The following is a 14,567-nucleotide window of genomic DNA, read 5'->3' on the forward strand; positions in this document are numbered from 1 at the left end:
TTATTATTACATACCTGTATAGTCATTTAATACCTACAAAGACCTCATTATCTCTCACCTGTATCTACCAGGACTATGAACACCTGTGCGGACTCTGTTCACTGCTGCCTCTGGTCTCATGGTACCACACCATACCTAGCCAAGCAAAATACAACACTTCGCGTTTAATGTTCCTAGTCAAACAAAATACAACACACTGCGTTTTATGTTTACTTCTGTCCACTCCAAAAACTTCGTGGACGACTCCATAGCTATGGAATTTTGGAAGATTGACAGATGCCGAATAAAAAGTGCTTTTAATAAGTGATGTCGTGCAATATATGTATGTAAGTTGTATCAATGATATACCACGAGAAATGATATACCACGAGATGTACACATTTTTAATTAAAAGGAAATGAGGCTTGCCGAGTTTAAATTTAATGAAAAATTTATACAACGAGTACTATAGCATTGATACAGCGTACATACTATACATATATTTTATTTATATCACATACAAATACATATATTTGCACTTTGAATGGAGTTACGATATACTCCGGGTAACTGTATACTGACCGAGTGAATGAACTCCTCATATCCCTCCAAGTGTGTCCGTAACAAAATGTAGTTCTACGAATTTTCATGTTGTTCACAATCACATATGCAAACTGATAAGTTGATTGTTTTCGTTCTGAGTTTCTATTTTTATTCAGAGTTATTAAATCAATATAAGACACGCTCATGATTTAAACATGAAATATGTTTTTTATGAAGAAAATAGTGCACTACAAACACGGTTAACCTCTTGTACGCTGAACTTGGACTGTCAGGCATTCACATACCGGCATATGGAAATTAGCGTGGAATATTTTAATATATTGACAGTTCATCTAAGTCATTATTCTACTTTAATTAACATTTCTAAAGATAATAAAATTTCTCTCTCTCTCTCTCTCTCTCTCTCTCTCTCTCTCTCTCTCCTTTCGACGGTTTGAGTAAACTTTGCCATCATTCATAAGTCCAGAGACGTCGTCGTACGACACAAGGGAAAATCCCTAACACTGGCATTTTCATGAATTTTCGCCCGTATCTAGCTACGATAATCCAGAGACGGGGGGGGGGGAGGGGCGACCATTTGGAAATTGTTATATTAATTAATTAATAATCTAGTTTTAGAACATTATAATAGGTTTAAGAAACAAAGACAACAAAGCATTAAACACGCTACAGTATGTGTGCCTCGTAACCTTCAAATTTAACATATAGGCCAAATGTCGACTGGCGTTTGCAACTATATAGTATTGATATCATGAACACTGTAGATATATCCGAAGGAAAGCGTAAACATAGCGTTACGACGAATCAGATTATTGTAGGTTACTTGGTACAAGGTCAGTTTTAATATTTTCGTCCAGCGCCATGTTTTTCTCTCACTCCAGATTTATTTTGGTCCCTTACACACGAGAAGGGAGAGGGGAATGGAAAAAAAGAAAGGATTCCGATGAAATCGTGTCCCATTTAAATTTCATTTAGAAAACAGACACTTTTAATACTTTTTATCGTTATTTTCATATGTCATTTATGATTAATGAATGAGTAGTAATTCATCATTGATCTATAGGCCTGCAGTTGAAAGAATGTTTATATATTCGTATTCTTGCGCCATGGACGGATCACAATTTAATATGCCAATAGTATTGGTATATCAATTTGCTTATATATATATATATATATATATATATATATATATATATATATATATATATATATATATATATATATATATATATATATATAGCCTATCTTTATCTGTGTCTAGGGGTAGTTGCCTATTCAAGTTCAACAGGATCGTTAGTCAGCTTTCCTTCATGACTGTCTATGAATAGTGGAATTGTTTCGACACTTCTTGAGAACTGTATTGCATAAACAGCCATCAGTTTTCGAATTAATATCAAGATAAGCAAAGTTTACATCAATATCAACGTGGAATGTACAATGAGGTTATGGAAAAATACCAACCTGGGCAAAATTTAGGAAGAACAGTTGTTTATGATTTAGATGTAGAAGTCCTGGTAGCAACGCTTCTTCTTTGCCTTGGAAGGCAGCCCATTTTTCATAGGCCTGCAATGAATAAGATATTTCAAACATTTTTTTTTTACAATACGGTTATTTATTAGAAAATCATAAAAAATCGAGAAACTTAAAATTTACATGTTTTCTTAAGCCTATGCCTCATTGTACTCATATTTTATGAACATGTTCTAAATGCATTCAGATTTTAACAAATAAAGCGAAAAATGAGTCACGGTGTCCTAATCATGATCTTCCTAAATACATTTTATGCATAGTTTTATGCATATTTCATTTATTTATATCTTATCCTATTTAATTGTTTGATTGTTAATTTTAATTTTTTTTAATTCTATTACATGTTATATTAATGTAATTTTGGTTACTGGAATTTGACATTTTCCAGAAATTAGTTTGACCTGTTTTTTCGTAAACAGCTAATAATAGAACTTTGTATCTTTATGCTGACCTAGTTCCTGACCTTGATTCAAAATTAGTAACAGTTGAGATAAACAACTTCTTTTTTATTCGTTCCTTATGCGCGATTTAAAGAGTGAAGTCGAGGAAGTACTGGAGTACGTGATTTAAAGCTTCTAGAAAGTAATCACGTGACCACAATCCGGGCATCTGTTTTGCGCAGTGGCCGGGTTTAATACTGATGTTTTGAGAAATAATCTTAGTTGGACTTTTAACGCTTAGATATCAATGTGTTTTTTCTGTTGCGACCAGTTGGAGTTACATTTTAATTTTTCTTCAAATTATTTGGATTCTATGTGATTAATTATTTCCCTAGAGAATATTTAAGTGTTCATACAGAATTCTTGGATAAAGATATCTATTGAAATTTTTTGTGAATTCAAGCACCGGAATATTATTTTCATTGGTACAACAAAGAACTGTAGACACATTCGTACTAAACTGGCTAAAGTATACGTCATCAACTTTCAGTTTGGATTTTCGTCGGGACTCGAACTCAAATTCATTAGAACAATTTATTACTAGAACTAATAATTTATAATTCTTGGATTATTCTTAGATTATTTTTGGATTTGATTCTTAAAACCGTAAGTTCTTTTTTCCATTTTTTAAATTTTTTGCTAAATTTTACAAAAGCTTGTTGTCTTCACTCTTTTCTTGTTATTGTTTATGAGAGCCTAAATACGTAACAATAGTTAATTATTACACCGTTTAATAAGTTCCCGTCTTTGATTTAGGTTCCTCAAAATTTCTTCTTGCAAAGTAAAAGTCTACTTCTTGATTTATTTTCTTCGAGAAAGAAATGCAATCTTATCTGGGTACACTCTGATGCAGAAAGATATACATATCGTACTCAAGCTATAAAATACTCGCCAATTTCAACGTTAAAAAAACAAATTTCAATAATCCACAATGAATTACAATGACTATGTTAATGAACACCTATAAATATAAATACAACTCATACACCTAGCATTATGACTTAAAAATTCTTGAGCTAAACAAAAACAAGAACTTATGATCGAGATCAATTTTCCTTTGATACTCTTGCCGACAATATTTTAAAAATTAAATGGAAAACTTAGCATTTTGCCTTGAATTTTTCAGAACTCAATTGCAAAGATCTGTACTGGTTCATCGATCAATTTACACATACACATTTTTTATCAAAAATCGACATTGGTTTACCCGGAATGCTTCCTTTAGTCCCCCATTATCGGCTATATTTTCACCTTGGGTCTGGATTCCGTTTAGCTGAAAAAAAGCATTTGCATTTCAAAGTTTGGATTTAACATGCCATGATAGTGTAAATTTCTATCATATAGAATAAGCTGGGTTTTTTAAATGGAAGAGTGAATTTAATGATATCGCTGCCCGATGTGTTATAAGATAGCACTAATTCAGTGCAGAAAACAAGTAGCAAATCTGGGTACCAAAAGGTCCACGATTTAGACTACAAACATTTCCTCCTGTAATATTTCACACTCGGCCATTCTGAACTAAAATGGCTCGTCTACAGGAAAGACAGCACGCACTCTGTCATTTTGAACTGAAATGACTTGTCTTAGGAACGACAGCACATGCAGTTTTAAATAAATGTATGGACCACAAGCAAATTTACCCCCAAAAGATATATAATTAAACAGAAAATGTTTGCTAATATTATTCACAGCAAGGATGACCTAAGTCACCTGAGTGTCAAGCGCACCTGCTGCAAAAAATAAATAAATAAATATTTAGAATTAACTGATAATGTACATTAGTGAAAGGTGTGGATAAGTCCCACTAACTTTAGATACTGGTAAAACCTGGCACAGCCCTCCAACTGAGTTCTGACGTATTAGCTTTAAATGTGATTTCAACAGAATGCTCTCTTCTTTGAGCTATTAAGCCTGGGAAAGCAGATATTGATCGACGTGGAAGAGATCATGACGCATGTTCTATTTAAACTCTCAAGTTGGAACGCTTTTCAACTTTGCATCCTAATGATCACGCTTTTAACTGTTACTTATGGATTAAGACGTATATAAAGCAATACACTTAAAGTTCCTATTTCTACATGTTTGTTTTTATGTTTGTTGCTACTTTATGCTTCTTTTTTATTTCCATTAAGTCCAATATTGTTTTGTACATACTCCTACGTGACAATTTGCTAATCGTCAACATTGTAAAAGAACACACATGACCTAACCAATCCAAAGGGAAATGACTCAATTGTTCAAAGAACCCACCTGACCGACCTGTCCAATGCGAAACAACCCTAAATTATTCTGTGTAACCATAAACACGTACTTAAGCGACTACTTATAGATCCTATGCAATCAAACAGAATATATGCAAGAACATTAAAATTAGCTATAGATAATCACTACAATTTACTGGAATGAATAAAAGGTACAACAATTATAGATATACATAACACTACTACCCTTGTGTTCCCAGGACAATGAGGAAGAACCTCTCTGGCTTGTATGTGGTTTAGAAATTATTTTCCATACAATTTCCGTCCAATAAGGTATATATATTGTCTACATAAACATTACTAATTATGTCCTTTGAAGCAAGTGTTCAAATACGGTTTCGTCTTGTTGATCAGGCCTTTCCTACCAGAAAGTCAATGTACGATGATTTAAGATTTTAGAAAACTATTGAATTTAGGAAATTAAAGACGGGCTTAATCAATAAATTCAAGCTCCTTGTTTTTGCTATTATATTAAAACAACCGGTTAGTTTCGATTTATCTGATAAATTATGTCCACATTTGTGTGCGAAATGGCATGGAAACTAGCATTATGTTCCGTAGTTATTATTAAACAGTAGTCCTATTGCTATCACATCTAACGCTAGGCCTTCAGCTTAATCTCCCATGCATATAAAGCACATAGCATTACTTAAAACTTTGGCCCCGAGTAACCGAGTCGTATAAAGCGTTCGCTTTTAACGAGCACTGCCATCTCAACTCTATCCACGTGGGTTCGAGTATCGAAAATCGGCCAAGGTGGGTATGTCAGAAAGCTTGACAGCAGCATCACGTGAGTCGGTGGCATTTCCCGAGATTTTCCCAGGTTTTATCTCCACCAGTTATACTGGCCACCATGTATAGCCTATCATGTGCTCAACATTCGACACAACAACAACAGCAAGTTACTTAAAACGCACCTGTAGCTTAGTTCAGTCGTGATACGTACGTTTACTCCTATTTCCAAGGTGAAATTGCCATACTGTTCAACAATACACTGTGCTTCCTTCTTAAATTTCTCTATCACTTCGTCGTCCCACCACTGTTTTAGGTTGCCATCTTTGTCGTATTGTCTTCCTTTGTATAAAATATATAACCTTTGATTACTTTCATCGGTATGAAAGTAAGGCACGCAAATAGTAAGGGTCATTCTAGATAATGAAAATCTGCATATACCACTACGAACTCAGGTGTTTTATCGACAGGGATATCAGGAATTCATTATCAACTATCGTGTTTTATCATGCAACAAGAGGGATATCAGGAATGAACTATAAATTCTCGTATAGTATATATGTAGCTATAGTGATATCATTATTACAGTATAACCCTAGCTTTGCTTTAATATTTTGGGATTTGTTTTGTTCTTGGCAACCAAAAGAAAAGAATATGTGCTGTGAATTTTCTTCTTTAAATTGTTGACAAAATTACTAATTCGGAACTAACTTTCTTTACTTTATCTATTTGGTAAACGACCTATACATAATTTGCTGAAAAATATAGTTGTTTCTGCAAAGACAATGCCCTTTTGTATATAAAAAGGTAGAACTTTATTAACAAATTAGAAAGATATACATTACGATGTAATTAATACTGAAAGTAGAGACATCGGTACATTCAAATGTTTAATGTTTCACAGCGCACTTTGAAACAAGTATTATTCTTGGAGGAAATCGTATAAAGCCAAAATTTAAAAAAAATTAACATGTGATACCTCTGTCGTCGAAACCATGGGTTATTTCGTGACCAATTACCATACCAATACCGCCATAATTCAGTGATCTGAAACAAAATATAGTTATCAATTGTTTGAGGTTATTGTTGATTTAATTCACAAAAATAAGGCATCATTTTCATTTGAGAAATGTCTTAAACTTTATTTCATTGACGTATTTCTCCATATTTTATGAGATATGATGTAACAAAAGTTTTCAAGTTCGACCGACACAAGCCTATAGTTTTGAACACCGTTTGTGTTTGTTTTGTTTTTTGTGTATATCGAAAACGCATTTAATGCCTTGATTCAAGTGTAAAGCTAGGGATCAGTTACAAAGCGCTGTTACTAGCCTTTATTATTATTTGGCAATAGTTTGAATTTTCTAAATTATTTAAGGAATGTGTCATGCTAGGTACAGGAATACAGAAATGTGTCATGCTACGTACAGAAATGTGTCACGCTACGTACAGGAATGTGTCACGCTACGTACAGGAATGTGTCATGCTACGTACAGAAATGTGTCATGCTACGTACAGAAATGTGTCATGCTACGTACAGAAATGTGTCACGCAACGTACAGGAATGTGTCATGCTACGTACAGAAATGTGTCACGCTACGTACAGGAACATATCATGGTGTGCCTACCTAGTCTTGGGGCTCCCTTAAAACCAACCAAATTGTTCGTCTTCCGATTTTCTTTAGAATTTATAGAATTTAATTTGTATCGCAGATCTTATAAAATATATCTGTATCCAACACACACCAAGTAGCACTACAACAGGAGTTTATCGACCTTACATCGGCATAATCCTTCGATCATTAGAGTAATAACTTAGAATGTTTTATTGGAATATTCTGTCTATTCGTCTTGTTAGAATCAAGAATACCCCTAATTGAACATATCCGTGAAATTGACATAAACTGTCCCTGATATCTGTAACTGGGTATGTTGTACCTAAATGAATGAAATTTCCACGAATAGAGGAATATGAAGATGTGATGTAGCAAGAGGACCACACAAGTGAACTAACCGAGCGCAAATGATCAGTAATTCCTCGCGGACATGCATGTAATGTACAAATGTTGTTTAAAATTTGAGCATTTTGACCGGTTATTTTTGTCATCTATCAGTGGTGTATAAGGTCTGAGAAGGATTGATATTCATTTACTGTACAAGTAAGTGACTGGATCTCTTCGTTGAAAGTAACCATTGATTGGGATAAAAACCGACAATTGCCAAATACGTTGGTCAAAGCCAGGTGTTACATTTGTTTAGTTGTAGTTGGTATTATACAGAGAACTGTAGAATGTGTTCTACTCTTTATTCGAAGTCGTATTAAATAGATATCTCTCATGAGATTGAGAGACAAGAAATTAGCAACTATCATATGTTACAGTATCTAAATTAAGTTTACGAAAATTAAATTATGATCGGAGTAAATATATGGAAACGAATAAAAATTGCTTGTAATATGGACATTATTTCACTGAAGTACGGGGGTCTTAAAGAAAACTGAAACGATTGAATAGTTCTTAAATGAATTTAAGTGTCATATTCTCAAGTGAGTGAGACTTTTTATCGACACGTACTCTAGTTCTCTGTTGCTTCACACCAAATCATTCAAATTAAAGTGCACAAGTCCGTTTTCGTTTGCATCGTTATATTATGGTTGCTTATTTATGTTCGTGGTCTTCGGTAAAGTAATCCATAGACTCTGACACTGCCCCTTGTTTTTTTAATAATCTTTACAACGCTCAGGTTGAGTAAAACTAGTAATTTGTCACAGATCTTGACAAGGCTCAGGATGGGTTGAACTGTATTTTGTCAGAGATCTCGACAACGCTCAGGCATAGTACAATTAGAGGTTTGTCATACTGTCACTTGTCATGTTACTTACTTTGGATATCCTTTGCTGTAGAATGGTGGCTGAAGAATACCGGCAGGAAACACTGAAATAAACCATATCATACAATATAGAGAATTTAAATTCTTACTATACAGAGATTCGAACTTGGGTCTGCAGGTTACGGCACCCATCGCTTTGCCTGAGTGCACCCATTCCCTATACCATCTCGACAATGTACACATCACCAATACATGATGCTAAAACGTTGCTGTTAAATACATTTGTTTATAGAAAGCAAACTGGCATATCGACCCAGTAATTAATTCGTATATAAGTGTACAATCACTCTGGACTCCTGGGACATAGGTACATATAGGTTATTATAAAGAAATACAGATATACCTAACAAAGCTGAAAGTAATAATCATGTACCCTACAGTAGAATACTTGATAAAATTAACATAATTTCAAAAACGAACAAAAAATATCACACAGGTTAGAAAAGTTTTAATTCGTACTCTACCGAAATTCGAAGCCGGGTTAGTGGATTATGGCTACCCATCACATTGCCGGCATGCACCAAATCCTGCACCCTCCAGACTATGCACACATCACCAAAACATGATATATAGGCATCTGTCGATAGTAGACACACTCGTATATCCAACCAACAATTGATTTTCATTCACTTTTAGTCACTATGGATGTGTGAATGATCGAGCGGGTATAAGGGGTTGTACGTGCAAGCAAGCTAATGGATGCCACAAAAAAAACGGACCTGGGTTCGAGCCACCATAAAATATGAATTAACAATTCTCAAACATGTCCGATACTATTATTTTATCGAATTTAAAAATGATGTTATTATTATCATTGATTCTCATATCGGATACAATGATAACATTTCTCTCTCTCTCTCTCTCTCTCTCTCTCTCTCTCTCTCTCTCTCTCTGCAGAATAATCTTTCAGTGGGTATACGTCAGATTACGTCACTAGATGAGTTCAAACAATCCCTGCTCCCAAAATATAATTCCTTCAAACACCTTTGGCATGGTGAAAATTATCGATTAGACATGTGAAGTTGAGGAATAATTGCAGCTAGGGACAGCAGCATCTGCGAAGAGTGTGTTTAGGTGACATTCCAGGTTTATGTATGATGAAGAGTTGTCGAAAACAGCCGAAACCAATCAACATAATTTCTTTTTACGTCTCATGTTTATTAATCAAACGGATGAGTATTTTAATTGAACTAATTCAGTCAAATGACAGATGTGACGTGTAAAAAAAACGTTTCGAATCCAACAATGCTAGAATATATCCCTGACGTATGAGCTGGATCGTTCTCTCTTTATCTATCTCTTCGGTATTTTACTCTCATTATCTCCTTTTCAATATCGCCATTATAATACATATTTCTGAAGTTAATTTTGTACATATGCCAGCCATCGTTAACATTTTGTATTAGAACGTATTCTTTGTATGGTAAAGGCTTTAATAAGTTGTTAGAGCGGTCTAGATAATCCCAATTACATTATTTGCAATGAAAATATAATTTAAAACATATAGTTAATTTTGTTTACTGCAGTTGACTTGATAACACATGCGTGGAATGGACTCGTCATAAGTACATATAAAAATGAAAAACGAAGAAAGACAAATAAATACGGCATTACTTACTTATCTGGTTTTTGGCAGAGCTATAGAATGCATTTACTACTACCGGTGTCGTTGACCATCTGCAACAATTGTGATAGTGAAAACTAGGTCAGAAAATATTTTTTAGAATAATTTTTTCAGTATAAATGTTATATATTTAATAGTTTCATAAAATAATTTTAACACAAATAATTATTTAGTTTAAATCGCTTTAAATATTTTTTGTGGCAAAAGGAAAATTTTCACATAGGTACTAATAAATGGCATAAAGTATGATTTCCGTCATTCTGCTGAACACGAATCACATCTAAAAATCAAACAAACATTCAACATATAAATATAATTTACAGTATGTATTGCTTTGTTGAACATATATTGCATTGTAACACCATCTTTAATTAATACTGGTCTGTGATGTCCATCAGCTAACCTATGCATATGTTCTCATTTAAATGTTCTGATGAAATGCGACTTAGTTTTTCGTGTTGGTGTTTTATGCGTTGCTGTTTTATGTGTTGGTGTTTTATGTGTTGGTGTTTCAAGCACGTTTACTTAAAAGCATAATATATGCCAAATATAATATACGAAAAGAACTCACGCTGAATTGAAATAACTGATCTAAGAATTTTCGCAACAATATAAATACATCGACGTGACCCACTATCAGACTTACTTGGTCTTGTCGACAGGTTCACGTAATTTCTCCAGGTTACTTATGGCGATGCCGTGTATATTCTCGAGGACATTTTCAAAGTACGTGTCAGGATCAAATTCAACCTGAGAGAAAAGGAAGTTTACGCAATGTAAAGAAATTTTGCATTCAAAAAATTGCGCCATACAAAAACGATCTCAGTCGTCTATGCATATTACAGTTCGACCAGTGAGACATGGTAAATTACCAGTAAGTAAACTATGTATCAGGGGAAAGTTTTATTTCCGAAAAGGCTGAAACAATGTCGCTGCATCTTTCAAGCTTTCTCGGGACAAGCATATTCCCTTGAGCCATGTCAGCAAAATGTGAGAACGCTGTGATACCGATTTGCCAATGCAATAGCTCCTAATGGAATTGCTATAAATAATCTACTGTTCAGTGAATGCTATGGATTTCTGAGCAGCTAAATGTACAGGACATATGGTTAATATCGTTTGGTCATAAAAATCAGTATATGTACTAGATTCAAGCAATCAACTTAGTTCGATGCCTAAAAGTTATATATCCTGAAGACATTGTCTCCCCCTCCACCCCCCCAAAAAAAAATGTTCTCCCCAAAATACATTTGAAGCTCTGGTGATCACCACGGGTATCTATCTGTATGACATCCTTCTTCATTTAGGAAACCAAGGCAGAAAAATAGAAACTATAATCTATTTCGTTGATCAATGCTGAACAAACGGTGTGATTTGCCAATCAACTTTACAACTAATTTGTATTAACTTTTACTTACTTTAAATTTAGAAATACAGTAAACGAAATTGTTAATGTAATTTACAGTTACAGGGTTTTCAGTAATGAGGCTGTCTGGCACCACTGATGTATATTATGGGCCAATCAATGAACATAATGACATCCATTTGACAAACATTGTATCTTAGAACGTAAAAGGTAGGCTATAGGAAAATGTGCGTCACTTGAGCCTTTGCTACATATGACCATTCCATATAGCGGATGTCGCTATATTATTCTGTTATTATATTTAGTCATAAATTTTGAAATATTAATTCATATCTTTTAAAATTTTGAAATATTAATTCATATCAAAACTCTTCTTTTAAAAAGGTCCCATTGCTTGGTGTGTGTGTGTGTGTGTGTGTGTGTGTGTGTGTGTTTTGGATTGTTTTGTTTATTTGTTGTGTTTTTTCTTCCTCGAATGACTTACATGTTTATACTCCTCTTCTAAGACTGTATCATTGAGAATGTATTGTGGATATCCAATTTTCTCTGCTATAGCGTCTGCCTAAAGGAGAAAATGCAAATATGTAAATATTGTTCTTTCACATTTATGTTTGAATACAATCCTATTTCATGCCTTGAGTTGAGTGTGTGTGCGATTTGGATTTTTTAACGTAGCTTTAACAATTTTTCAGTCATATCGCTACGATGTTTGCTGTGTGGCAGTTTATAGTGATGTCTAGTACTGGGACATCAGGCCACCTAGTCACATTATCCTGACACCAGGATAATGAGACTAACACTAACACTAACCTCTTAATGCTGAGCGCCAAGCGAGGCAGCTTTTAGTACCATTTTTATAAGTCTTTGGTATGACTCGGTCGGGGATCGAACCCACGACCTCCCGCATCCGAGGCGGACGCTCTAACCACTAGGCCACCGGAGCGTTATGTCTTGAGTTGAATATTGCCATATGATACAATGCACCCACACGTAGACCTTACATACCCTCAAGGCAGTTCTGATTTTTACGACGTACGTATATTTATGAATGTACGAAATATCAGAAAGGTGGTGTAATATTAGTTAAACCTTGCTTGATATACTGATAAAGAGAAATTCTTGTAAATATAAAGATTTAGTTTTCTGAAATTGCATTTTATTCTTGAAATACTTGCCTTCTCTCGAGCAACGACTCTCGTGGCATGATCCATCCAGTCCACTTCTTCTAGCAACTCGTTAAAAGCCGCCCGAATGTCGTGAATCATCTCCAATGCCTTAACGAACATAAAAAAGATACTAGTATACATGTAACTCCTTCCAAATGTATGGATCGAACTAGGCAACCTTAACAAAATAATTCATGAGAGATATAAGTTACATGCAATAAAATGATTTCATGCAGACGTTTGGTGGATGTTTGTGATGGCACTGTCAGAACTTTAGTTTTGCAATATCATGCCATGGAAAAATGGACGCTAAGCGCCTTTCTCAAGGATACGGTTATGAAGCTAACTTGGGCCGGCAATGATGGGTCCGAACCCCCAAAACAAGAATCAAGTCCTCGACACTTGATCAACTGAGCTACCATCCCTCTTTGCGGATGATAGATAAATTGTTGATGATTGCAAACAAATAGTGTTGACTAAGTAAAAGGAATTTGTTTAGTCTGAGTAAGATGAGTTTTCTTTCAGTTATAGCACACTATTCACTGAATATAAGCTACGTACAATTAGAGCTATATTGGACAATATAAAAATATCACTGCAACTAAAATGTAGCCATCAAACTTCGAAATTAATTGAATGTTATTAATTAGATCTATGTGTATTCAAATACTAAACATTGATGAACTTAATTTTATATTGGAAACTGGTATTATGAAAAGACGTTCAAGGTATTCGGACGAAAAAGATTTCATGTTCCTTTATACATCTTGTCCATCACGCATCTCGTCAGTTACTTGAAAGCAAAACTATAAAAGAATACAGCTATGTTTAAAAATGATTTTCATTATAATTAGACATTACATCAGTTTATTTTTAGATGTTTTGTTGGAATGGGGAACAAAAGCAAATATGGTATCCTATTGGTTAAAACTACTAGAAGACTTTACACTTTTCTTAGCATCTTCATCGAAATGCATCCCAACGAATAGTCTTCCAACCGCATCTCCCATGTTGTCATTAACATAGTCCACACAATCCCTCCAGCGTGCTCGCTCGGTCTCAGAGCCATAAATGGTCTGGAAATATAAATGAAACTAGGACTGATTCTTCTCTACATTTTTAACGGTCTACCTTATCATACGTATCGTTTTTGAACCATTTCCTTTGGTTACCATACTGACTTCACATTGAAAAAGCTACAAAATTGACATATCACTGGAATTTTTAAGACGGCTGCTAAGTTACTGGTTTATGGGCACTCAGTGAAACTTAAATGTAATTTTGACTTTTGGACTGGTACATGTTTTTCTTCCTCTGTGAAAGACTACGTATTACTAGAAATTGGTGGCGATATTGTATTTGAGAGGTCATCGGTAAAAACACTTCTCCAGATTTTCTTTAATTATAAATACGTCCAATCCATTCAACATTATAGACAAACCTATGATTGACTTCTAGTTATTTCTTTTAACATTCTCGCTATATCAACAATGCTGTAGTTTAAATAAAAATGGTGTCAATTGCCAGATATAGGCAAATACTGCATAAGTATAATTAAACTGCCTAAAGAGCAGCAATGACAATGATGCGTCGAAAGAGCATTAAGAAATAAAACATGAATATAGTACTGATTTCATGTTCAATGAACCGTCTCTCGTGTGTGCGCGCGCGCGCATGTGTGTGTGTGTGTGTGTGTGTGTGTATGTGTGTGTGATTTGGAAATCACCTTATGGTATTCTTTCCTGGTTTCCCGATGTTTATCGGCTAAATTAGTCACTCTGTTCATCATGATACGCCACTGCAGATAGTTGACTATGGTTCTGCAAAATAATACACTGTATAACCAACATGAATTTCATTTGAAATCTTCCTTTCATAGTAAAATTAAACAGCCTTTAGATGTACATTAATAACATCTAATAAATTTATTTATTTTAGTTAGTTAGTTATTCATTCATTCATTCATTCATTCATTTATATAGCCATTTATTCATTCATTTATATAGTTATTTATTC

The 14,567-nt window shown here is 34.3% G+C and overlaps 1 protein-coding gene across 6 annotated transcripts in view; it reads right to left on the reverse strand.

Annotated features, from left to right (window-relative positions):
• The window catches only part of LOC149781725 (neprilysin-like), a 136,145-nt gene that overhangs the window by 6,546 nt on the left and 115,032 nt on the right, over positions 1-14,567 (reverse strand). For all 6 annotated transcript variants that reach the window (XM_089935830.1, XM_089935828.1, XM_089935827.1 and 3 more), the window contains 12 exons: positions 14,278-14,371; positions 13,499-13,627; positions 12,557-12,659; positions 11,870-11,943; positions 10,666-10,769; positions 10,014-10,072; positions 8,388-8,439; positions 6,486-6,553; positions 5,721-5,848; positions 3,721-3,786; positions 2,005-2,106; positions 59-135 (listed from right to left, as the gene is read on the reverse strand). In XM_089935830.1, coding sequence (XP_089791956.1) covers positions 59-135; positions 2,005-2,106; positions 3,721-3,786; positions 5,721-5,848; positions 6,486-6,553; positions 8,388-8,439; positions 10,014-10,072; positions 10,666-10,769; positions 11,870-11,943; positions 12,557-12,659; positions 13,499-13,627; positions 14,278-14,371 — 1,056 coding nt within the window. The remainder of the gene's footprint in view (positions 1-58; positions 136-2,004; positions 2,107-3,720; positions 3,787-5,720; positions 5,849-6,485; positions 6,554-8,387; positions 8,440-10,013; positions 10,073-10,665; positions 10,770-11,869; positions 11,944-12,556; positions 12,660-13,498; positions 13,628-14,277; positions 14,372-14,567) is intronic.

This window comes from Sinohyriopsis cumingii, chromosome 15 (genome assembly GCF_028554795.1).
Source record: "Sinohyriopsis cumingii isolate HCF-2022 chromosome 15, ASM2855479v2, whole genome shotgun sequence".
Taxonomy (NCBI): Eukaryota; Metazoa; Mollusca; class Bivalvia; order Unionida; family Unionidae; genus Sinohyriopsis; species Sinohyriopsis cumingii.